We start from the raw sequence: 22962 nt of genomic DNA, 5'->3' as shown, positions 1-22962 counted from the left end.
AAGCTCATTAGAATCTGAATTTGACTGAAATTATCATCATTAACAACACTGTATCAAAAAAATTGAGTAAGAATTAATGGTTTGGAGATTTACAGCAGCTCTGTGGAGTAATTGTAGCAGGATTACTTCTTGCCGGTGGGCGGATAAACTGAAACACACTTTTGCTGCTCTTGAAATCCACATTTTTCTGTATGCCTGTCTGTGTGTGTTTGCCTGTTGAATATTCATCAACCTGTACGTTTAGCTCTGTGTTCCTATTCCTTAAAGACCCTCTGCAGAGAAAGTGCCTTGGGCACAGTCAGACACAGAGAACTGTCAGTACAATGGCATGTTCGCGCTGCTTAATTGAGGACAATGCAACAGAAAACTAAAGAGCAGTGTGAAACAACAGATCAGAGAGCTGCAAAATAAAACAGGACACTTCACAATACTAACAGAAAACAGTAGAGAGCAGACAAAATAACAAAGCAGAGGCAGTTTGCAACACTTTGCAGGAAAGGAAAGCAGAGGATGCATACTTCAGAGAAGGATGGTGTCAGATTGCCTTGTCTGCTTGTCTCATTGGTATTTCAGAGGACGCCTCCTTCCCACTCCGGGACGAAGCACAGTTCAAATGATCATTTCTCCCTCTGTACTTTTCACCTTTATTCCACATCCCTCCTTCCCAATTTGGCTACAGGCTCATATTAAATGCAACATCCAACCTTGATCCTGGCGAAGCTCAGTTCTGTTTTAAGTGTTAATTACTTGATTTGTAGGCGAATAAGGTGCTGTTTACTCAAACCTGCAGAAATTGAGATCAGTGCTCCAGGGGCTCTGGTGGTAATTTCGATAGGTAGAGCATTCCACGCTCGATTGGTGAAGCGTTTCCTCTTCTGAAACTTAAACAGGGGTGCATGACTTTTTCTTTAACACCTTCGTCAAATATTGCTTGTGCAGACGCTAAATGTTTAAATAAGAAGAACAAAAGAAGGGCGGCGACTACTGAAGAAAACAGATCTTTAAGAACAATATCGTTGCAGAAGGTTAAAGAGATACTTTGTGTTAGTGAAGAAAAAAAGATCCCCTTTCGGTTAAGGCTAAATCAGTTTTGTGATGGTAAGCTTGTGGATGGTTTCCCATTAAGCCTTTCTTTGGAGCTGGCATGCAGGGTGCTTTCCAAGCTTAAATAAATTACATTTGGATTGGTAAGAAGTGCATTCTGAACATATTCACATCTGCTCCAATGTTTCTTTTAATCTCTTTTTGTCTCATCAGTGTACATTCAGTTGATTCAATTGTAATAACAACAGCACAAAAATATCATTGTACAAAGTATTACACAGTTGTTAAAAAAAAAAAAAAAAAAGGGTAACTGAAATATAACATGGACACAATATTCAGACCTTTGGCTCAGTACCTCCCAGTCTGTAGCTAAAACAATCTTTAGCCTTCTTTCTAAATATGCAAAGAGCTTGTAAAAACACCTGGATTTGGAGACTTTCTGCAACTCAGATCCTCTGCAGAATTTAAAGAATTGTACCACAATATTATTTGTTATAAAAGCAACAGCATCGTCTGTTACAACTATATGAACTAGTTTGATTATGAAATTCAGGTGATGATGTCATTTGGCGACTTTAAAAGAATTTTCACTGTTTTGCAGCCCCTAGTGGATGAAGGGGGAAATGCAGTTTTATGCACCTCTGCATAGGTTTCACTTTTAACCGCCGGAAGTTGCTGCTTGGTAATAATTGAGTAATTTGACAAAGAAAAGCACAAGTTTGTGACTGTGGTGATAGAAATATTCCTAATGAGTGTTGCCAACTCCTCAGTAAGAAAAGTAGCTGTTCGAAAAGTCGTGACAAGCAAACACGGCAGTCTCCTATTCCAAGGAGGAAACCCTCCTTCCTGTCCCTGCAGCCAGGTTCTCCCTCTGGATCCTAAACTTGGCCATCATACTCACGCTTGGTCCTGGGCCTGGAGTATCCGGAGGCCCAGGAGTATGATGGACCCAGGACTGAGTAGCTGCGCCATAGGATCCAGAATGGCTGCTGCACTCACACGGCCAAGCCGTGGTGGGATCCATCCCGACTGGTCCCTCTTCAGCAGTCCCTCTCTCTGTCATCGTTGTCCATTTTTCAGGAGCGTTTGTCTCTTCCTCCTTTTTCCTTCTCCCTCTGTCACACCTGTTGCTCTACTTTAAATGCCCACCACTGGGACACTAACAGGTGTTCTTATTTAACAATTAACGTTGAGATTGACGGGCCTCCGGGGGGGTTAGTAGCACAGCAATCACAGGTTAAAACAAGGACATGCAATGAAAACACTGACAAATGAAAACCATGCATTTTAACCCCCGTCACATATGACCGATCCTTCAAGTGTTCCAGAGAAGGGACAGTTAGTGCGTTTACATGGGAGTTTTAATTCCTGTTTAATTCCGAATGAAAGTTAATTCCGCTTTAAACTGATGAAAAACGACCATATTAAACATTTGATTCCTAATGCAAATTTCTATTCAGAATTAAACTTAATTCCGATGTAAATCTCTGGTTTATTTGCATTTTAATTCCGAACTATTTAATTCCTCTGTCATGTAAACCTTCATTCCGCTCTAAGTTACTTCCGGTCGTTCTGAGCATGCTCCTTACCTTGTCCTGTCCCGATGACGTACGTTGTTTTGCCTCCCGTGTTCGGTGGTCTATCTTTCTTCTCCTTCTCAGTTGCTGCAGAAAGTGAAGTAGTATGCTGGTGTTGAGCTGCTACTTCACATTTATGATAAAAAAATAGTGGTGAAACTGGAACTTATTATGTAGTTTTTACAAGTTACAACTGAAAAGACGAGAAGCAGGGAGCCAACTTTGTTTATTTCCGGTATACGTCATACGTCACGTCATATGTCCCAACCGCCGCTCTAAAGAGGAATTAAGTGAGGACATGCTTCATGTAAAACCTTCATTTGGAATTATTATCTTCATGTAAACTTGTAGGAGAATACGCTATTTCTGAATTATTTATTCTGAATTAAAAAACATCATGTAACCATAACCAGTGTATTTCACATTAATTATTTACATCTTTTATTGTACATAGAACATAAACAGTGAAATATCCAACTGAGCTCAGAAGTGAAATTACATTCTGTTTGTTTTGTTTATATGTTGCGTGATTGTGTACTTTAGTGGTTCTTAACAGAGCAAAAAATTTTTGTGCTTTTTTTTTTGTTTTTTTAGTCTTGAATAATCTGCAAAGAATCGTGAGAATGGCAATTTCAGTCAAATCGGCACCAAAAAATTTGAATCTAATCAGGACAAAAGTTTATTGTCACAGCCCCACAATCCATCCATCCATCCACCCACCCATCCATCCATCCATCTGTCCATCCATCCACCTGTCCACCTGTCCATCCATCCACCCACCCATCTATCCATCCATCTATCCACCCATCCATCCATCCATCTGTCCATCCATCCACCTGTCCACCTGTCCATCCATCCACCCACCCATCCATCCATCCATCTGTCCATCCATCCACCTGTCCACCTGTCCATCCATCCACCCACCCATCCATCCATCCATCTGTCCATCCATCCACCTGTCCACCTGTCCATCCATCCACCCACCCATCCATCCATCCATCCATTCTCCTCTGCTGCGGTTGGGTGGCGTGGGCTGTAGTCAAATCCAGCTTACCTCTTCTGCTGCTCTGGGGGGATCCCGTGCCGTTTTCAGGCCTGCAGAGAGACATAGTTCCTCCAGCATGTCCTGGGTCTTCATAAAGTTCTCCTCTCTGTGGGACGTGTCTGGAACACCCCCATGAGGAGGCATCCTAACCAGAAGTCATCATCTCTTCTGTATGTGGAGGAGCTGCAACTCTGATCTCCTTCTGGATGACCGAGCTTCTCAGCCTGCCTCTAAGAACCAGACCACCCTGCGGAGGAAACTCATTTCAGCCGCTGGCATTTGCGACCTGATCCTTTCTGTCACTACACACAGCTGGTGACCATATGAGACAGAAATGCAGATCGACCGGTAAATCGGGAGCTTCGGCTTTCGGCTCAGTTCCTTCAACAGAGTCTGCATCACTGCAGACGCTGCACTGACCCTCCTGTCAGTCTCCTGCTCCACCTCAGACATGAATATGACCAGGAGATACTCCAACTCTGCCACTTGGGTCGGGGTCCATTCCTGACTGGGACAGTTCACTCAGTTGTTTTATTTGGTTTTGCTTCCCCTGGTTTCCACATGACCTCTCTGTCATAACAATCAGAAGTCGGTCGCTTCAGCTCTCTGAAAAAATGTCCTGGAAGCTCCAGACTTCTTCAGTTTCTCAGTTTAACAATAAAGAACAGTCATTTGTGCTCCTACATATGTGGATACACCTACAATGGTTCCTGGATGTGGTTTTTTTTTATAAATATGTTGGGGTTTTTTTTTACTATTTGTAGTCATTTTCTTGGCACTAATCACAACACAGAAAGGCATCATTGTCCATTAAAACATGAAACATTTTGAAGATGTTTTTTTTCTGCAGTCATCTTCAGCTCGACTGATCAGACATAAAACTAGCTAAGGCTTCGCATTGGCAGGAGGAGAAGTTGGGTTGTGTAAGCTGGAATGAGAAGAACCGTTCAGGGGGAGAAACGGGGCAAAGAGTTGGTACATGGAAATGGACTTAACTTTTACACAACAGCTGACAGGTAAAGCATGTCCTGACTTTATCAGATCTGATCCCACTTACTCGATCTGACAAATTAAACAAAACCAGCATCAGACGGAGGGATGTGTCCTGGAGTTTATGTTTCTGTGCGTCCGCCATAGCATTGCCTGCTTATTTTGCTGTTAAGCATTATTTTCAGACCGGTGTGTCTGAGATGTTCCAGCTTGAGTTTGTCTGTTCATCCTGGCAGGTGAAGCAGTGTTCATTCACGCCGTTGCTCATTTGCCTTTATGCATCCTCCTGTGTTTCTGCATCCTTTGTTTATCTTCATACAAAAAGAAAAAGAGGCCTCTGCTTCTTGACCCAGTGTGATCTTCAGTGCTGGTTTCCTGCTTGCTCAGTGTGCTCCAAAGCAACCAAGACCTTGTGCATATTTTAGTACTTTGCTGTTTTTCTCATGTTCAGGAATACATATGAGTGCCAGTGGATGGTTTCCCCCCATTAGAATTTTAACATTTTATTACAAATCCTTCAAGCTGTGCAGTGATTTTGACATGACTTTGGTTGGAAGTTCAGGTCATGTGATGGACCGCAGCCTGAGACCCCTGCTTATATACCAGAATTAGTGTGTGCATGAGTGTAATCCTGCTCTTTAGTGCCGGAACGTCCCTCCTTTGACACTTTGTGGACTTGTTAACTAATTAGCTGGTCAACTGTGTTTCGTTAAATAACATTTAAATTCACCTGCAGCCCTGATTCATCAATACCAGCACAGCGTTTGTTTACTTTGCTTCGCCGTCCTCCGGGGTCCCAACATGTGCGGATCAAACACAGCTGCTGACAAGCCCCTGCAGCCGGCTTTGATGAAACGCTTTTCTTCTACTACCCCAAAAGCATTTTCATCTTTTTAGTAAAAACTGTTTACCATACACTGTCATCGACAGTGTTTTTAGCTGCACAACGACTCTGCAGGATTTCAGCTCGACCTTGAGACTTTAAAATACCTTCCAGGCCAAAAACATGGAAAGATTAACGAGAAATGATTGATGTAATTCCAGTCAAAGGCCAAATGTGGCGAATGTTCTCTGACGGGGCTGTAAATCGACTTTTCTCCAAAGTATTTAACATATTTTACATTTTCTACACCTTATTCCACACCGTTATCCTGTTTGTGGTGAGGCAGGCCGCGCAGATGTAAAGTAAGATGGCTGTAAAATGAGCTGCTGTTTCTGAAAACAGCCTTGTGTGTGTGTGTGTGTGTGTGTGTGTGTGTGTGTGTGTGTGTGTGTGTGTGTGTGTGTGTGTGTGTGTGTGTGTGTGTGTGTGTGTGTTTTAAATGAAATAAAACCTGAATTTCCCAGGATTCATGTTTCTTCTCTGGGTCTCGTCTTCCCTCAGAGATGAAGTCTGTCTTTGTCTGCTCTGTAAAATGAAGTTATGCTGTATTTCAGGTCCGTCTCTCCCTCATGAACAGAGAAATATCTTTATGTTTTTATCTTTCCCTACATATGATGCATAATTCATTTCCAAACACGTAGAGCACGTGTTGCACAGAATGGAAAGTACCGGTGTCATTCTAAATCCTTTCAGACGTCCAGGGTTGGTTTGTAGCTTTGCTAATTTGATTTAGCTTTTTAGTTTTGTTTGTTTTGAATGGAAAATTGTCCTCATCTGATGAACAAAGGAACAAAAAAAGTCTGTCTCAGCTAAATAATCTGCTAATTGCTGTTGAGTCCATCATGATGTGTGAATAACATTTCGTCTCATAAAATTTATCTGTCTTTTAAATCATTTATCAGCCTTGTTTTTTGTTTGTGTTGATGTTGTTATCTCTTATATTATCAACAGTAATATCAGCGTGTAACTTTGTGGGATAAATTGTGATGATATCTCAATGTTTAGGTGATTTACAGAGATATTCCAGGCATTTATGTCACATGCAGGACGTTCACAATCCTGCTGCCAAATGCAGTTTTTTAATCTGTAATGTAAATCCATAATGATCCATCATTATTTATCATATTTACATCATTAAAAAAAAAAAAAAAAAAAAACATCACTACAGTGCTTCTTAAAAATCTCTGTTCTGACGTACAAATGATAATGAAGTTACCTGTCAAATTTCCCACCAATCAGGGAGCTTAAATTGAAAGTATTGTCCAGTCAGGAGCAGCCAACGAGCAGAAATGCTTTGGCTGTGTCTGAATGTCTACACTCGTCCCTAACTCCTCATTTACAACGTTCCAAATTCAATCCAAACGTGTAAAGAATGTATTTCTTATATTTTATTTTAGTTTTTATTGTCTGTTGCAAATTTATTCAACAAATAAGGAAATGAAATGATCTATAGTTTTATCTTAACCTGCTTTGATCTTTGTGACACTTGAGCAACATTTAGCTCCTGCCTGCGATGCATTATGGTCTGTATTGATCCGGCTAGTGAACATCGATGCTCACTACTTTTCAAGATGCATTGTGGGTAATTTCCAGTGCACTCCTTTTTTTCCGTGGACATTCAGACACCCTTGGCGAATGGCGCGACGGCTTTTTATGGTACTATGTGGAGAACAGGGTGGACAGTCGGAGTAAATGTGTCTGAAAAGAAGGAAATTAATGCTGGAATAAAATTAAAAATGCACAAAAAAACCATCTGAGTTGTTTTTTTGTGAGGATAGTAGGTAAATATTAGCATAAATAATGTAAATGAGATCAAAGTTTGAATATGTAAATAGTTTGTGTTTGTTTCTCTGGCAAAATTCTGAAAGCCAAGACTTGACAGATGAGAAAAGTCTTGGTCTGTTATTTCTGCAAAGTTCTGTTGGTAATAAATACTGGATTGTTGTTCTGGTTGGCCTTCATGCTGCTACATCTGTTGATAAATTCATTTTACATTATTTTAGCCTCATAATCTGCCAGCTGAGGCTGAAAACATCACGTCTGCACGCTGACTGGGATGAAAAGGCTCGAGGTAGACTTTCAGCAACAACAAATAACAAAAAAGAACCTAAAAGAACAGCTTTCTGTCTTCTTAGTTTAGACATGCTTTCTGAGAACCATTTATCACCAAAATGGATCCAACTTTTCCGCCTGTTTGTGTGTAACGTTGTTTAAAATGTCCCTGGGTGTGGTTGCATGTCTGGCTTAACGTTCAGTCGCAGCTGCTTTCCGAGCCGAGCGCAGCTGAGATATCAGAGCGAATTGTGCCACCGGCACTACAAGAAGAAGATTATGTTAAAAAGGACTGACAGCACTAACAATGGACCACCAGATACATAAAACCCACTCAGCTCAATTATGTTGAGAAAAGGAACAGTAAGAGGAAAAGGTCGGACAAATCCGCTTCCGTAAAACACTGCCTTTTTAGTTTCACATGGATTTGTTCTACAACCATAATGAACTAGTTAAATAAGAAAAAAGGACTTGTAACTGTGATCACACATGTAGTTTTGTCTGTTTTCACATCAGCTGAAGAGTTGTGCCACTTCCCAAACAGGAAGTAAATTCCCCGCCTGCAGCTAATCGATTAAATCGTCCGAAATTCCCGTTTCTCCTCATTTCAAGGTACAGAGCAGGAATAGTATCTGTAAGCGTTTAGAGGCGATTATTACCACCTCCATATTGGTTCTGGCCTTTAATAAGTGGATCAAATGTGTGTGCATTAGGCGCAGTGAAATATAAAACACACACACACACAGTTATAGAATCCATATTTTATTACTGACGTGTGTTGATGCACTCATAGACTCTCTTTGCAGGGCACTCATTGCAGGGCAGGTTGGATATTGATTTTCTGACAGGAAATCCCGCCGTTCTCTCACACACACACACACACACACACACACACACAGCATCATTTCGACTACTCCAGGTGTAGCGGATTCTCCGGCTCATTGGACGGCTTCCGTCTCCATCCACTCTGACATTCATCAGGATCCGGAAAGCCTCTGCGGTTTTTATTTAGATGTATTCCTGCATTAGAGGCTTTTCCCCAAACCGGCGTGACGGAGGGATGCTGATGGCCCAACGTTGCAGTCGTTGTTACTGAACAGAAGCGAAGGTGTGAGTGGACGGAAGCCTCAGACAGGAGGAGGGGTGAGGAAAAAGGAGAAAGTTAAACAAAACAAGCAGAAGAGATGGTCAGAGACAACACAGGACCTTGGAGGCTCTGTAAACAAATAAACACATAATCTTTCTCTGCAGTTTTACACACACACACACACTAACAGAAATACCGATCAGGTTCTCCGTTTGGCCTCCAGAGAGGGCTTTGAACACAACAGATTCATCTTGTATTTCCTGACCCCCAGCTTGCCTGCCCACCTCCACGCGGAGCTCACACACACACACACACACACACACACACACAGACTCCACCTCTGTAAACTTAACGGTAACACCTCATATTTGGAGTTTATTTGCTTCAGTAGTTATTGGAGTGTTTTCCCTTCAGGTGAGCCTCGGCTCTAATGCTGAGGATATTGATTAGAGCCGAGCAGAGCCGTCATCCTCTCAGATTTCCGTGTGTGTTTGTGTTCTCGCCTCGGAAAATGAAGAATATTTAATGTAACACTGAATGTTGGTCTGAACAGACTTTATTACCTTTCACTACAGATTGTGCACATTATTTCATTTTCAGTCAGAATAATCTTCATATTCTCGTTTCGCCGCCTTTTCTACCTCTCTGTCTGCGTCTTCCTTCAGTCACGCCTGTTAGGAGTCTCATGACTGCAGCAGCAGTTCAGGATGCTTACTTACTCTTGTTTTGTCCCTTTCTTTCTTTTAATCTCCTTCTGGGTGAAGCGAAACTCTGCTGCAACATCATGCAGCGTCCTGGATGTAAAAGTTGTATAATGTGCTGCTGGGCAGCGGTGGCTCTAGAAATACATGATAGATGTCACCTAGTCATAAACAAGTCCGGGGAGTGTGGAGATTTAAGGTCAGAAAGTTACGTAATGCATCTTTTAAATACCATAATGTACTTTTATAAAGTTGAAAATATACATTTCTGACTCGTTTTGGTGGCGCAGAGACATTTATCATGTATGCTTTCAAGGTGCGCAACAGCATAGTGGTTAGCACTGTGGCCTCACAGGAAGAAGGTTGCTGGTTCAATCCTTGGCTGGGGTGGGGTTTGGTCAGTGGCCTTTCTGTGTGGAGTTTGCATGTTCTCCCTGTGTGTGTGTGTGTGTGTATGTATGGGTTCTCTCCAGCTCCTCCCACTGTCAAAACATAGGCATGTTAGATTAACTGGTTACTCTAAATTGCCCCTAAGTGTACCAAAGACTGCTGGGATAGACTTCAGCTTCCCTGTGACCCTTCATCAGACTAAATGGTTGGGAAATGAATGACCTTTTGGAGACATTGTTGACCGAGACCCATGGTATATCCATCCATCTTCTGCCGCATATCCAGGGTCGGGTCGTGGGGGCAGCAGCCTAAGCAGGGAAGCCCAGACTTCCCTCTCCCCAGCCACATTTGCCAACTCTGCGGGAGGATCCCAGGCCAGCCGAGAGATATAATCGTTCCTGGGTCTTCCCCGGGGTCTCCTCCCAGAGGGACGTGCCAGGAACACCTCACCAGGGAGGTCCAGGAGGCATCCTGACCAGATGACCGAGCCACCTCAACTGGTTCCTCTCAATGTGGAGGAGCAGCCCGGATGGCCAAGCCCTTCATGTCCAAAAGACATGATCAAGCCCACAAGTGAAATATGGGTTACTAATAAGTCTTAGATACGAGGCAATGCTTGCCAGTTTGGTTACAGTTTGGAAACAGACGACATCCTCCATGTTCCACATAAAAAAAACTTTGATCAGTCTGCTGGATTTCAAAGAAAGATCAGAAATGTTCATCCTTCTTTTATGGGAACAGACCCAGAACAAACACAACTGGTTAGACTTCCCTCAAACTGGCCTGTCGGGACGGTTGCACAATTTCGCATGCTGGACACATGGCTCGTTGGTCTAGGGGTATGATTCTCGCTTCGGGTGCGAGAGGTCCCGGGTTCAAATCCCGGACGAGCCCTTGTGGCGCTCTCGTTGTCTCTGCTTGCAGGCAGAAAACCAATGCAGTGTCCTCAGCATAATGTCAGGAGAAGTTCTTCTTGGATGTTTAGCTGACAAGCACATCCTATTATAAACACAATTATCAATAAGACCCCCTCCCCATAACTAATTCTTAAGGTCCTTTCAACTAAAGGATTTTAGGAAACTCATTTCAGCCGCCTGATACAAACAAGATCTCGTTCTTTCGGTCATGACCATATGTGAGGGTAGGAACGTAGATCGACTGGTAAATCGAGGTTTCTGGCTCAGCTCCTTCTTCACCACAACAGACCGGCGCAGAGTCCGCATCACTGCAGACGCTGCAGCAATCCGTCTGTCCATCTCGCGCTCCATCCTTCCGTCACTCGGGAACAAGACCCCGAGATATTTAAACTCCTCCACTAGAGGCAGGACCTGACTCCCGACCCGGAGAGGGAAATCCACCCTATTCCGGCTGACATTCCTGCTAGTTAATGTATGACCAACGTTTTTCTGTGTTCTGAGAGAAAAGGTGGAGCTTTATTACCGTGCTGCAGTTCAGACGTTAACACCTGAGAATGGAGGAAGATAAGAACACACATAAATCACACCCTGCTGAACCTGAACCTGAAAAGTATCCATTTGAGCAGATGTTCAGCGGGCGTGGCGGATAAATGAGGGGCTGGTAAACACTTGAGAGTTTTTGGTGACCTGAGCCGGTTGTTGGAGTTACCCTCTTGCTAATTCACTCCTTTCTTACCTCTTTGCCCATTTTTGTATTTTCCTGGACAGACGACAAGCGTGATGCCACCAAGATGGCGACGATGGCTCAACGAGACGGTGACGTCATGGAGGCTCCGCCCATATCCTACATATAGTTTATGATTAATTCAGATAAAAACTTATTTTTCTTAGTTATGAACGTGTCTGCAGAGTTGTTGTTTTCTCTCATGTGAGAACTGGACACTAGCTGATGATGACGGGGGGATGAAGGTGTCGGGGGTTCGGTAAAGTGGTTCACCGTAGCTGTTTTCCTGCAGAGCCTCATTCTTCTGGCAGCGTTGCGTCTGGTCCTCAGGCTGACCTGATATTCTCACCAAACAGCCAAACGCTTCCAGATCAGCTGATTTTTTAGCACTTTATTTATTTATTCTTCTCTGTCGTTAGGAAGTTCAGTAAACAGGGGCCGCTGCGTTACAACCAGCGCACTGAACCTGACAACCTTGTTTTAGCAGGTTTGTTGCTTCTCCAGCATCGATGTGACCGATGTGCAGTCGCCACCTGCCAAAAACAATCCTCCATCTTTCTGTGTCTTTACCCCCTCCTTCTGGTTCGCTAACCATTAGCCGCCATGTCGCCGCTCTGAAAATGCAACAGTAAATCTCTTGAAACAATTTTGTCTGATAAATCTGCCAGACAGTTGTGGTCAGGCGACGCGTTGACAGTAAATGAATATCGATTTTTTTCTTCCTCTCGCGTCGTGCAGCTGGATTCTGGCCGAGTGAATTCACTTTTACAGAGTTGTCATGGAGGGTTTAATGGGATGTTATCAATCCAGTGTGGACTGGGAATACCTTCAGCTGGTCTGCACACATGTAGGGAACATGGTCTGTTTTTGGCGGGACTGAAAAGCATCAACATATCAGGAGTTTGGAGGAGACGGGGAGAAGATTATATTTATAATCTCTGAGGTGTTAAAGATCTGAGATGTTCACATCGATGTCTCTGCTCAGATTAATAGGATTTGAACCGCCTGGATGTTTATAATCTGCCAGTCAGAATCAGTTCTGCTCTGTGATTGGTGCTTCTCCTGAATGTGATTAGAAGCTCCGCTTCTATGTGCAGCCTGTGCTAAAACAGATTTTCAGATACAGAAGTGAAGGCCTCAGAGTGTAATTCACTCCGTTAATGACATTTGGTTGTAAATTATTAAATGTTATCTCTCAGACTCTACAAGTTGTCTGTGTTGCAGCTCTGCAGGCTGAAGGCAGAGCCGAGTGAAACCATACAGGTGAGAGAGGGATGGAGCAGGTTAATGTTATGGAGAGCCAGTGAACTGTAAAATAAATACTAAGTGGAGAGGTTGCAGTTGTGAGACGACACACACAGGATCCGTCAGACACTGGAAAAGGTTGCAGCAGTGCAGGAGAGGAAAACATCCAGCCATGTTTATTCCATCAGCTGGACTTTCTGCAGGGATGATTTCATCACCGCATCGCCTCCCAGACAGAAACGCAGGATGGACTTCTGCTGCTGCGTTTCAGTTCTGTGCTTCAATCACGCAGCAGAAATATGAAACAGACCAGAAATCCTGAATAAAACAGAAATGGAAAAAGACGACGGCAGAAGCAGAACGCTGGTTCCCCAACATGGCGGTCACTCCCACAGCTCTGCGTGCTGGTGGCGTATGCGCTCATCAGCACACACACATAAACAAACATGGTGTGTTTTGTAGGCGGTTGGCTTGGGAGTTTCTGGGCATGTAAATGTAGATGGACGGCGGTCCAGCGGTGGAGAAGCTGCAGGGGCCCCTGGGACAGAATCCAGGACGCTACTGCAGGAAGGTTTGTTTGGAGTCCTCCGCTTCCTCCTTCTGCCATCGAGACCTCAGATAAGAGACGAACAGAGTAAACGTGGAGCGGCTCGCTCTCTCTGCCTGTCAAGGTCGAGGACAAGAAGAAAAACCTTCCTCCAACAGTTTTCGGCTTGTTTTGCTTTTTAATGACCAGGAGTTGTTTTGGTTGCGTCTCTTGTCTTTCATCAGGGTTGCTCTGCGTTCAGCAGGTTCCTGCTTTGTTCTGCTTTCACAGAAAAGCAGAAAAAGCTCTGCGCTTTGAACAAGCTCCTCTAAACCAGCCTCACACTGTCAGGCATTTAGAGGGACATTTCCCTCGTGGAGTGCAGAAGACAAAAATAAAAAAGTAAAAATCTGGTTGCGCTAATTTAGCTTCACTTCATTCAAGCCAGAGACGAAAACCGGCAGTTTGTGTTATTAAGCTGCAGCTGGTTTGGAGTTTCACCAACGGCATCAGCTCAGAGGAAGTTTGACTCTGTTCCGACGTGACTGATGAAAAACATGTCAAACATCCTGAAACATAACTGAGTAAATAAGAAGCAACTCATGTTGAAGTCTGAGTCTACCCCTGAAACTCTGAATTTCTGGCCAATCATGGCGAAGACCAGCTGCATCAGAGCGAACCTCTCCCTGGGGGCAAACCTCCGACGCCTGAAGGGTTCTGATCAAGCCGGATTATCCGAGGGGTATTACGGGCACAGGCCCAGGGGCCCACACCCACTTGGGACCCATGTGGGGAAAACACCAGCATAAAAAAAAAAATGTATAAAAAAAGCCAGATAGATGCACTACAGTGTCCAGTGTCTTGCTACTGGTACCACTGGCTGAGAGATGTTAGAAATGTTGTTTTACAGTTTAGTTACAGTTTCATCCACAATTTTCACAATGTCGCAGTGGGGAACGGGGCCCCTGGAACACTCTGGGCCCAGGGCCCTGTGCACTTTTAATCCGGCCCTGGTTCCGATTATTTCATTTGTAAGACTGAAGGTGGCGCTGCTCAACGCTCCGTCTGTCTCCACTGCAGTGCTGCTGCTGGGCATTTTCCTCTACACTCGCTGGAGATCCTACAAAGGCCTGAAGGAGGGCGTGTACCACGTCTCAGCGCATCACGACGGCTGGGAGGACATCCGAGAGAACGTCCTCAACTACGATGAGGAGGGAGGTGGCGAGGAGGACCAGGTACGCCACACACACACACACTCCACATGAAACCACTTTAATGCTGCAGTCACGTGTACATGAAGAAAAAATGCTTTTAACTGCATCGTTTTGATTTAAAAGTCTGCAGTAAATGTCTGGCAGTGCAGGCGAGCTCAGAGTTTTTACAGTGGATTACATCGATTCAGCAGGACCAGGATGCTGCTGTGTGTGTGTGTGTGTGTGGTTGTGTTTTAATTAGGCCCACACATAATCCTTATCTCCCCTCTCCACCATCCTGCAGAACCCACATCCACTCAACAACACTTTAGAGCTTACATAATATCACAGGTTTGGTGGAAACAGAAATGTATTGTTTCTGTATGACTGCACATCTTCTTCCTCACACTCATGTATGCGCAGAAAAAGAAAACGTTTTCACTCTTTATCAGGGAGCAGAGGCAGTAGAGATGCATGAAACCACCATGACAGCGACTGATCTGGGGTTCGGGGTTTTTTATGGTCTCCGTCGTATGAGGACATGAAATCATTAAAAGCAGCAATTTAAAACTCGTTACCTCAAGCAAAAGCACCGTTCTCCTAAAATGTCAGAATATATCCACATCAATCCAATTATTACCTGATTTCCTCTCATCAAATTACAATCTAGTTCGTTAAAGTCCAATAACGCTCCGTTCATGATGTTCCAGTTGAGTCCAGATGTCACCACCTCGGCTCAGCTCGGCAAACAAACCAGTCTGGAAACAGCTGGTATGTTTTACACAAACCAAAGCTTAAGAGCAAAGATTCAATTCAATTCAATTCAACTTTATTTATATAGCGTCAAATCACGGCAATGCCATCTCAAGACGCTTTACAGACAGAGGGGAAAACATAATAAAAGCCAATTCATAACAGCCTATATAAGGAAACCAACAGATTGAGTTGAGTCCAACTCAATCTCCCATCCTGAGCAAGCACACTGGCAACAGTGGGAAGGAAAAAACTCCCTTTTAACAGGAAGGAAACCTCCGGCAGAACCCGGCTCAGGACAGGCAGCCATCTGCCTCTGCTGTGTGGGGGGAAGAGGACAGAAAGACAACAGACAACAGGAACTGCTACTCCCGCCCAGGGAGACCTGCTGAGACAGGAGACATACATGTTAATGATGCAACACTGTTATGGGGGGGGGGAAGAGATAAAGAGAAAAAGAAAGAAGCTCAGTGTATCAGGAAATGTCCCTCAGCAGTCTAAACCTATAGCAGCATAACTAAGGGATGCTAACCATCCCTAGCTATAGGACTTATCAAAAAGATAAGTCTTCAGCCTAGTCTTAAAGGTGGGGAGGGTGTCTGCTTCCCTAACACTAACTGGGAGCTTATTCCATAAGAGAGGGGCCTGATAACCAAAGGCTCTGCCTCCTGCTCGGCTCTTTGAGACTCTAGGAACCACAAGTAAGCCTGCAGTCTGCGAACGAAGTACTCTGCTTGGTATATAAGGAACAATGAGGTCTTTGATATATAGTGGTGCCTGGTTGTGGAGGGCTTTATATGTAAGGAGAAGGATTTTAAATTCTATTCTAGATTCAACAGGCAGCCAATGAAGAGAGGCTAAAACTGGAGAAATATGATCTCTCCTGCTGGTTCTGGTCAGGACTCTGGCTGCAGAATTCTGGATCAGCTGAAGGGTTTTCAGGGCATATTTAGGACAGCCCAGTAATAGAGAGTTACAGTAATCTAGTCTCGAAGTAACAAAAGCGTGAACCAGTTTTTCTGCATCACTCCGAGACAGAATGTCCATAATTTTGGCTATATTACGTAAATGAAAGAAGGCTGTTTTAGTAACCTGCTTAATATGTGGGCCAAAGGACAGGTCAGGGTCAAATATTACTCCAAGGTTTCTCACTGTAGCACTGGAAGCTAAAGTAATGCCATCCAGGTTCATTACAAAACCGGAAAATTTAGCTCTGAGTTTTTCAGATCCAACGAGAATTACTTCAGTCTTATCTGAGTTTAAGAGGAGAAAATTTCTAGACATCCAAGTCTTTATGTCTATGAGACAATTTTGTAGCCTATTGGGCTGATTTGTTTCATCTGGTTTAAAGAATAAGTATAGTTGAGTATCATCTGCATAACAATGAAAGTTTATTCCATGCTGTCTAATAATTTTGCCTAAAGGGAGCATATATAGCGTGAAGAGTATTGGTCCAAGTACAGAACCTTGAGGAACTCCATGACTTACTGTAGTTTGGGAGGAGGACTTGTCATTTACATGAACAAACTGGAGTCTATCAGATAAATATGATTTAAACCAGCTTAACGCTGTACCTGTAATTCCAATCACCTGTTCTAGTCTTTGTAACAGAATGTTATGATCAACTGTATCAAATGCAGCACTAAGATCAAGCAAGATAAGTACGGACACAAGTCCTTTGTCTGAGGCCATAAGAAGGTCATTAGTAACTTTCACCAATGCTGTCTCAGTACTATGATGAGCTCTAAATCCTGACTGAAACTCCTCGCATAAATTATTTCTGCTCAGGTGGGCATGTAGCTGAGCTGAAACTATTTTCTCCAGAATTTTGGACATAAACGGGAGGTTAGATATAGGTCTATAATTTGCTATCACCTCTGGATCCAGAGATTGCTTTTTAAGTAAAGGCTTGATTACAGCAGTTTTAAATGATTGTGGTACATATCCTGTCACTAAAGACATATTGATAAGATTTAGTAGTGATGTATTAATTAAAGGGAAAATGTCCTTAAAGAGGCTCGTTGGGAGAGGGTCTAAGATACAGGTGGATGGTTTAGATGAAGCTATTATTTTAGTTAATTCAGAGGGTTGGACAGGACAGAAACTATTTAGACACAAGTCAGATCCTGGTTCTAAGGATGCTTCGGAGACCACAACAGGCTCAACATTATAGGTAGAAGGAAGAGTATTGTGAATTTGATCTCTAATAGTGTCAATTTTATTCCTGAAAAAATACATGAAATCATCACAGCTAAGTGAGAAAGGAATACATGGCTCCACAGCGCTCCGGCTCCTAGTAAGCCTAGCTACAGTGCTGAAAAGAAACCGAGGGTTGTTTTTGTTTTCCTCTATCAATGATGAATAATAAGCTGTTCTTGCCATACGTAAGGCTTTTTTGTATACGCTTAAACTTTCTTTCCAGGTTAAGTGAGACTCCTCTAGTCCTGATGAACGCCATATGTTTTCGAAATCGCCTGTTGATGCCTGTTTTAGAGCTCGAAGCTGGGAATTAAACCAGGGAGCCTTCATAATCTTACCTAATTTCTTCTTCTTTAGGGGAGCAACATTATCCAAGGTTGTACGCATTGAAGCTGTTATAGTATCAGCATGTTGATCAATCTGAGCAGGAGTAAGGCTTAAAGGGGGACTCTCAGTCATGCTAACACATGGTAGATGTGAAAAAATTGATTCAATTGATTGTTTAAATTTTGTAATATTATTGTCTGATAAACATCTACTATAGTAGAATTTATTTTTGGTCAGTGAGTAATCAAATAAAGTGAATTCAAAGGTTAATAAGAAGTGATCGGACAAGACAGGGTTTTGAGGAAATACTTTGAGCTTATCAGTCTCAATACCATATGTTAGAACAAGATCAAGAGTGTGACCATGAGAGTGAGTGGCTCCATTGACATTTTGTGAAAACCCAATTGAGTTTAGAATAGAGCTAAAGGAAATGTTTAAACTATCATTTTCAACGTCAACATGAATATTAAAATCACCTAGTACAATGACCTTATCAGTAGTCAGCACTAACTCAGACAAGAGATCAGAGAATTCGGTCAGAAACTCGGAGTAAGGTCCAGGTGGGCGATACACTAATGCTAAAAGGAGCGGTTTCTCTGAATTACATTTTGGATGAGATAAATTTAATGTCAGGAATTCAAAGGATTTATAGTTAGTTTTGTGCTTAGGATTAATTAAAAATTCTGACTTAAAAATAGCTGCAACACCTCCTCCTCTGCCTGTAGTTCTAGGAATGTGAAAGTTTAAATAGTTAGCTGGCGTAGCTTCATTAATACTAACATAATCCTCTTGCTGTAACCAGGTTTCCGTAAGACAGAATAAATCAATGTGGTGATCACCTATCAAGTCATTGACTAATAAAGACTTATTTGGGAGGGATCTAATATTCAGTAGGCCACACTTTATTGTCTTATTTTCAGATTTTATTAGATCCATTGTTTTTATTTTTATGAGGTTTTCACGATTAACCCCAGAAGTGTTTTTGTGTTGTTTAATTCTTACTGCTGGGGAGTTGTATAAGGTCGGAATTGGGTTTTGGGTGGGCGGCGGCAGGTGGGAAGCTGCAGAAAAGTGTGTAGGACTACAATTCTGCCTCCTGGTCCCAACCCTGAGTTGTCAATTTAGCTGACTAATAAAAGAGTCCATATTGCTAGATAAGAGAGCGGCTCCATCCAACGTGGGATGGATGCCATCTCTCCTAATAAGACCAGGCTTTCCCCAAAAAGCGCTCCAATTATCTATAAAACCCACGTTGTTATCGGGACACCACCTAGACAACCAGCGGTTGAAGGATGACATGCGGCTAAACATGTCATCGCTGATTAAATTTGGCAAGGGACCAGAGAAAACTACGGAGTCCGACATGCTCTTGGCAAAGTTACACACCGAAGCAACATTCATTTTAGTGACCTCCGATTGGCATAACCGGGTGTCGTTACCGCCGACGTGAATTACAATCTTACGGTATTTACGTTTAGCCTTAGCCAGCAGTTTCAAATACGATTCGACGTTGCCCGCTCTGGCCCCAGGAATGCATTTGACTATGGTCCCCGGTGTCTCTAGAGCCACGTTTCTGACTATGGAACTACCTATAATCAGGGTTTCTGCCTCAGTGGGTGTGTCGCCGAGCGGGGAAAATCTGTTAGAAACGTGAACAGGTCGGTGGTGGCCAGTGGGTTTTGGTTTGGGGCTACGCTTCCGCCTGACCGTCGTCCAGCCCGCCTCGGCTCCCGGCTGCGCGGGAACTGCTGAGGGACGGCTTGGGATGGCTGCCCTGGCTGGTAGCTCCGCACTGGCTAATGGGGGCTTGCTGACTAACTGCTTCCCTAACTGAGTGCGGAGCTGGGCTTCTAACTCACAGAGCCTCGCCTCCAAAGCTGCCAAGCTGCTACACTTAATACACCTACCGTTATCACTAAAGGAGGCGGAGGAGTAGCTAAACATCAGACACACCGAGCAAGAAAAGGCAGGGGACCGGGGTGTGGGAAGAGAGCTAGCAGCCATGCTAAAACCGAGTGCTTGAGCTGTTTAAGTCAGTAAACAGAAAGCCAAAGATCCCAAAATTAAATGCAATATATAGAACAGTGGTTTGGGAAGATATTGTGCGCTAAAGTGAGTGGTTGGTTAACAATAGATAGAAGTTAGAAAGAAGTTAAAGGAGCCAACGGCTCGTAGCAATCCGCAGTGACACACGCTAGGGAAACAGGAAATGACACAATACGTTACCGCAACGTCACGAATGCAAACTGCTCTGACCGACCACAGCTGTCTGCAGCTGGACAGCCGATCACTGGGAGAACCAATCACCCGTTTGCTACTATTTAAACACGCATACCGCGGCCTGAACGCCACATTCAGCCTGTCCCTCGTTTAAACTTCCTGTCCTGAGCGTGCACACGCTGGCGGGCAACCGCAGAGAGAAAAACACTCCTCTGACTTGGAAACGAGTCCATCAACCTGCCTAGAGACCAAAGATACAAATTAACCACCGACTATTATCCTGCATGTCAAAATGAGAATGTTCAGTAAAATTCCTGGTTTCTGTGTTCAGTAAAGATGAAATATAAAATCAGAAGCTCCAGTCTAAGAAAGGAAGCCATGTGACTGAATGGGCCAAACTGGGAGCTGGTCCCACAGAGAGGAGTCTGAAATCTGCGGCCTCTAGGAACCAGGAGGACACCGGCAGTCTGACAGTGAACCGCTCTGATGGGAAAATCTGGGATCTTTTAAGATGGACAAGTTGGACGGCCAGTTTCGTCCGTCTCCTGCATTCAATGCGGATGTGTTTGGTCCGTTTGCTAAATGTAGCAGCACCACCAGATATCACGGGGTTGCATAGCTGACACGCAACCAGCGACAGGAACAAACCAGAGAAGAAGAAGAGCAACAGAAAGAAGAAAGTGAAGAAATGAAAAGCATCTGAAGAAGAAGACAGAAGAAGGCTGCGTCCGAATGTCCACACTAGTCCCGAACTCCTCATTTACTACACAGGGCTGCACTGCAGAGTGAACTCATTCTGTTGGAGATTTGGACATGAAGCGAGCTATTTTCTCCTCATCATGATCACCTGACAACTGACTGTCACCATGGCAACCACCATACGTTCCAAATCCAATCTAAACGTTTGTGGGGGGGGGGGGAAATGTAGTTATTCGTTATTTGTTGCATATTTATTAAACCTATAAAGATATAAAATCATTGATCTATAGTTTTTTCTAACCTGCTTGGATGTTCGTGTCACCATTTAGAGCTCCTGGCCGTCTAGGTACCAGATCTGCTCGGGGTCCTGTGCCTGCCGACGACGTCACGCCATGTTTCGCTCCATTAGCATCTGATAAGATGCTCCTGGTGTCCTGGATTTATCAATAGATATTTTTGCTTTTATTTTACATTTCCTTTCGCAAACTAAACATGTTTTCCTGGACCAATAAAACCCTTTTGAATCTGAAAATGTATCGATTTTGTTATCGTGGCAACAATACCTTTTAAATGTGTTTAAACCCCACCAAGCAGAGCTTGGCCTCGCAGGGATACTCTTGTCCATGAAATGTAGCGAGAAAAAACAATGTTATTTTGGGATTTATGTATAATAACTGGTTAAATTGTGAATAAATAATTAATTAAACAGGAGTCGCGAACATTAGCATTAAGTCACTGTTATTTTTTAATTGTGTCGTTTTTTTCATGCCTTCAGAAACACGGTCTTTCTGCTCTCTGGAGTTTTAGAAGTGATGGTCAGACTGTGGTAAGTCCCATTCAGTCCATAATGATGGATTTATTTATGAACATTGTCCATGTATCCTATGAAAAAGAACTAGAATCCCACTTAGCTGAAAAAACTACTTCAGTAGGTAGTACGGACCAACCACAATGGCGTACCCAACGTCCAGCCAATCATATACTGCAATGTCATCATCAGACGCAGGGCCCTGAGCAGATCTGGTACCTACACGTGTAACGCGTTGTGGTCTACATCAACCCGTCTATTGACCATCGATGCTCACTACTTTTCAAGATGCATTGTAGATCTTCTTCTTCTAGAGTGCTCTACTTTTTTCTCCCCTAACATTCAGACACATCTAGAAAATGGCAGGAGCACTATGTAGGGCGCCATGTAGGGAATACGGTGGACATTCGAACACAACCGTGGACAACAAAAGAAAATCTTCTTCTGGTGTTTTCAGATGGTTGTAAACAACTTAATAGCAGTTCGTTTCCACTACCAACCGGTGTCACACTGAACTCAGCACTGCCCACTAGTGGATGAACTGACTTCATAACCATGGCAACGTACAGGACATATGGAAGTATGATGGCGGTGACATGTTTGAAATGGACCTTCCCGTTTCCATATGTAGGGAACAGAAACTGACCTTAAGAGGTTTATTTATCTTGTACTGTGGATTTTACAGAGTTGAAGAGAAGATAAAACTGGACAAATATGATCTCTGTTGCTTTACAAACAGCTCAAACAGGCCATAAAGTCTGGTCTAATCATGAAGAAACAAGATGAAAGCAGGTTTTCTGCATCACCCGAAGACAGGCTGTTCCTTTGCTTGGCAGCATTTCGTTAAAAAGAAAAAAAAAAGACTATATAATCATAGATTTTACTCTCTACGGTCGCCCGCCTCCCCGTGCAGTTCCGGATGGAGGATCAAACCTAAAAGAAGATCTGACGAAAATTGACTGGTCTCCTGAGAGAAGCAATCGTTTTTATAAATGGGTTTATACCATGGTCAGTGATCATTTTAATGACAACTGATGTGCATTGTTTTCCTTTAAATGCACACACACTTTGGCAATTTAAATCACTGTAATATCCATCCATTATGGTGCGTTACCGTAGCAACGCGTTAATCAGCTGGTTCAGACCAGCTGTCTTAACAGGTGAATGAGAGCTTGACTGCGGTTGTTGAACATAAAAAGTACATCGAGTCCAACATGAAATAGTTCCTATACTTTAGCATATATAGCAAGTGTTGTAAAAAAGAAATACAAGTTTATTATAAAATGTTTACTGTGTGGGACATTGGTATCAGCGGAATAAACAACTTGGATCCGTGCATTAGACAGGTATAATGCCCTTAGCAGAGGAAGTGTTCTCGACTCCACGCCGTCTTATGCACTGCTCCTCATTGTTTAATCCTTACTTCTATGAAGAACACAGTTCTAACGTGGCTCATACACTGAATTTCTTTCAGCTTGTAGAGATCAAGAGAAAGATATTCAGCTTCAAAGCATTAAACGCAGAGCCTGCCAGCGCCATCTAGTGGTCAGGTGCAAATACAGCTGCCACGATTGTCCATATA

At 43.3% G+C, this 22962-nt stretch overlaps 1 protein-coding gene across 1 annotated transcript in view; it reads left to right on the top strand.

The window, feature by feature from the left end:
* LOC306755142 (neural-cadherin) overlaps window positions 1–22962 on the top strand; it is a gene marked incomplete at both ends in the record, with an annotated part of 401965 nt that overhangs the window by 375721 nt on the left and 3282 nt on the right. The window contains one exon of the mRNA XM_079239421.1: window positions 14262–14416. Coding sequence (XP_079095547.1) covers window positions 14262–14416 — 155 coding nt within the window. The remainder of the gene's footprint in view (window positions 1–14261; window positions 14417–22962) is intronic.

The sequence above is a fragment of the Telmatherina bonti genome, assembly GCF_933228915.1.
Source record: "Telmatherina bonti genome assembly, chromosome: 1".
NCBI lineage: Eukaryota > Metazoa > Chordata > Actinopteri > Atheriniformes > Telmatherinidae > Telmatherina > Telmatherina bonti.
The sequence above is the reverse complement of the archived record's forward strand: the minus strand, read 5'-3'. Positions and strand labels throughout refer to the sequence as shown.